This window comes from Perca flavescens, chromosome 15 (genome assembly GCF_004354835.1).
Source record: "Perca flavescens isolate YP-PL-M2 chromosome 15, PFLA_1.0, whole genome shotgun sequence".
In the NCBI taxonomy this organism is placed as follows: Eukaryota; Metazoa; Chordata; class Actinopteri; order Perciformes; family Percidae; genus Perca; species Perca flavescens.
The window spans coordinates 23,040,923-23,044,359 of NC_041345.1; the positions used below are offsets into that span (position 1 = coordinate 23,040,923).

The 3,437-nt window shown below is 42.1% G+C and overlaps 1 protein-coding gene across 1 annotated transcript; it reads left to right on the top strand.

The window, feature by feature from the left end:
- Positions 1-362: 362 nt before the first annotated feature.
- mpv17l (MPV17 mitochondrial membrane protein like) lies at positions 363-2,649 on the top strand. The gene is made up of 4 exons (XM_028600446.1): positions 363-669; positions 1,145-1,215; positions 2,207-2,236; positions 2,434-2,649. Exons 1-4 carry the CDS (start codon positions 363-365, stop codon positions 2,647-2,649), a joined length of 624 nt encoding a protein of 207 aa, XP_028456247.1.
- The last annotated feature ends 788 nt before the right edge of the window (positions 2,650-3,437 follow it).

The following is a 3,437-nucleotide window of genomic DNA, read 5'->3' on the forward strand; positions in this document are numbered from 1 at the left end:
TACGCATGCATAACTCCAGAAAGAGATCCTTCAGAGGAGCCCTCTCCAAGTGACCAAAGTGAACCATAGCAGCTTTTACGCAGGAGCCGATAGGATCGTTTGAGAAACTTTTTTTGGGGGGGAGTCTGCATTTCTCATTAGTCATCTGAGATCCGATGTGTGGTATTCCTGCAGCCGGTGGAAACGTATAATCCCTCCCTGATTACCGCGCTCAGATGGATTTCGTCGTGCCTGCCAGCCGGCTGACATCCGGGCCTAGACACATTATTTTAACCGCTATAATTGCGTCTTGATTGCTGAATTGAAGCCACAGGACAGTCCAGCATCACTTTGGGCCCCCAGCTTTGCCCACCGGTGCCAAAATGAGGAGAGTTGTACTGAAAGAAGCCGCCAAACGATTCCCCTGGATGGCCAATGTCACTTTGTACGGGTGCTTATTCGCCGGCGGTGACCTGGTCCATCAGCTCATAGCTCAGAAGGAACGCATGGACTGGAAACACACTCGCGACGTGGCCATTGTGGCAATCAGTTTCCATGGAAACTTCAATTACTTCTGGCTGCGAGCCCTGGAGAGGCGTTTCCCTGGAAAGTCCGCCGGGATGGTTTTCCGCAAACTCCTGCTGGACCAAAGCTTCGCGTCGCCTTTGGCCACCAGTGTCTTCTATACAGGTAAACTGGCCTGGTTGAAAATCCACATTTAATGCAAAGACAGTTTAGAGTTCGGTTAATGCAAGAAAAAGTGCAGACACACGCTTGGTCTCTGTTTTTCAGATGAAAATAATCTGATGTCAAAAACATCCAAATATATAAATCACAATTTTTTTTTCCATGTCGCCAAACCATCAGAGCAGGAACACAGACCCAAATATGTCTTATCAGGTCAAAGCTTATAAAGTGCTCTGAATCTTTGCTCTCGTGTAACAATATGCAGCAAAACCTCGGAACTCAGGCGGATTAATGATTACATATCACACCCTACATTCATTTAAAACACGTTAACACATTATATTAAGGTTATAAGGCGACCTGTCTCTGTCAAACATCATTTGGGTCAAGGTGAGGAGTCATTACGCACGTTTTTAGATTGTGCGTAATGGCGCACATCACACCAAACTCGTGCGTAAATGTCTCCTCTGCTCTGCAGGGGTGAGCTTCTTGGAGGGTAAGGAGGACATCTTTGAAGACTGGAGAGAGAAGTTCTTTAACACCTGGAAGGTAAGGAAGGCCTCGGCAGCATCAAGCGAAGGAAAGTCACATTCCCCTCCACACAGTGACTGCTGCGAGCTCACAACCAGATTAACCTAGATTGTGTCATTGCTGCTTTTGCGCAGTGGGCACTACGCCACGGGTGCAAACCGGGTAATTCATTCGTGACTAGGCTACTGCCTGTTGAAATCCTGCCAAATGTAAGACACAGTGTCCTGCTGCTGGAATTGCGGTATAACGCTTCATGATCCTGGTATCAACAACTTATTGATAGTGTCCTAAAATCTTCTCTTCCGTCGATGTGTAAAATGTTCCAGATCGCTGATTAAGATACATCTTGTTTCAAGAATATTATATACGTAATGTTTTCCCACGATGGTGGAAATAAAGTTATTTTGACAAGTTACTTACTAGATTAAGGTTTACTCAAACTTTGATACATTTATAAAATATGATGCATTTTTGGAGTATTACCTTGGCCTCATCCAGCTAAATCCTGCTTCAACATCAATGCATCTTTCCAATATAATACACTCCAATAAAATACTTTAAGGTCACATCATGCTGCATAGTAATTCTAAAAAAAATAAAACTACATTTTGCTGATTTCAATTTTGTACTTGGATTTGAAAGCAGGACTTTCTTTTCTCTTGAAGGCTGAATATGAGCCCAAATGAATATGAAGATAAACAGTTCTCTAGTGCACTGATGCAGGAAATTGATTTTATTTCTCAATCCAAGCAATCAATCATCCTAAAAAATAACACTGAATTCAAAATACACTCTAAGCCCAAATCGTATGGCAGGTAATCAAAGAAAATGATTCCAAGCTCAAAGCATCCAATCTAAACTATTAGTATCTTCACTGCATGTATGAACTCAAACTTTTGATTTACAATAACAATAATTTCAAGGCAATAAGAATATCGATTTGCATGGACAGGGACTGTTAGTTCTCTGTGTCTTCAAAAAACTCATCATATGCTATTTTAACTTTCAGACTGGACTCATGTACTGGCCATTCATGCAGGTAAAAATGAAAGCAATTTACTGTATTTTACACATTCATACCTGATTTAAAAAAAAATGAAAGACATTAGTTAGGGGAGCTTTTGTTCTGTCTGACCGATTAGTCTACAGTAAGGATAAAAAAAAGTAAGAATCCAAAAGAAAGGCTACAGTTTTATCTGTATGTGTAATATCACATGTTTTCTGCCTCTATCCCAGTTTCTGAACTTTATCCTGATGCCGCTGCACATGCGAACGGCCTTCATGGGCTGCTGCGCCTTCCTCTGGGCCACCTTCCTGTGCTTCTCCCGGCAGAGCGGTGATGGCACTGCCGGCGTGGCTCTGGCCTTTGTCATGGACCCCCGTAAGACCCTGGAGGAGATACGCGAGGCCCGACTGACCCGAAAAAAGGAAAATACCCAGAGGGAAAACTAAAGGGAGGAAGAGAAGGAGGAGGAGGAGGAGGCTTCTGTCTTTCAGGCCTTTGAGCTTTGGTTGCAGGACAGATCGATGTCCACTTTTGCTTAGCTGAGGAGCGGAGGAGCAGGATAATGGTTAGAAAAAGAAAATGATTTGTCTGTCACATATACACAACAGTTGACTGATATGGACTTTGAAGGCTGACGGAATATTACCAACAGGGTCTTAGGTGCAGCACCCAAGCCGAAGAAATGTCTAATCAATGTGAGCATAAAAACTAACGAAATGACCTTTCTCAGATCTAATGATTGTAGTTGGTGCCCCAAGTTTGTTATTTATTTATTTATGTATTATCTGCTATATCTTTTCCAATATTTTAGACACAGATAGGTAATAATAAGGCTCTAAATGATGTGAAATTGCATGATGAACTGGAGGTGAAAGGGTTGGAGGAGGGTGGTGACATTATATGCACCGAATGACAGTCGATCACAACAGAGAGATATAAGCATGTTTAAAAATTGATAGCATAAATACAATTGGCTGAAAGAGATAGTGGCTGAATCTGATTGGTTTAACTAAACGTGTAAAACGCCCCTAATTAGATCACAGGGACATTACATCAAATGGGTTCAGGAAGGTGCTCAATGCAATTTTATAGCGACATAGATTTGCATATTTATCATAAAGGGCAGGGTGTCATTAAAATGATTAAGATTCCTTCCCAAGGGGGTCATGAATTTTCACAGCAAGTTTGGAGACATTTAGCTCCAGACCAAAGTACCAGATGGAATGAACACAGG

Bases quoted from the DNA above. Each gene is read 5' to 3' on its own strand.
- mpv17l (XM_028600446.1), top strand. From the start codon at position 363: ATGAGGAGAGTTGTACTGAAAGAAGCCGCCAAACGATTCCCCTGGATG. The intron at 670-1,144 runs GTAAACTGGCCT...TCTGCTCTGCAG, and splicing joins CACCAGTGTCTTCTATACAG to GGGTGAGCTTCTTGGAGGGT. The intron at 2,237-2,433 runs GTAAAAATGAAA...CCTCTATCCCAG, and splicing joins TGTACTGGCCATTCATGCAG to TTTCTGAACTTTATCCTGAT.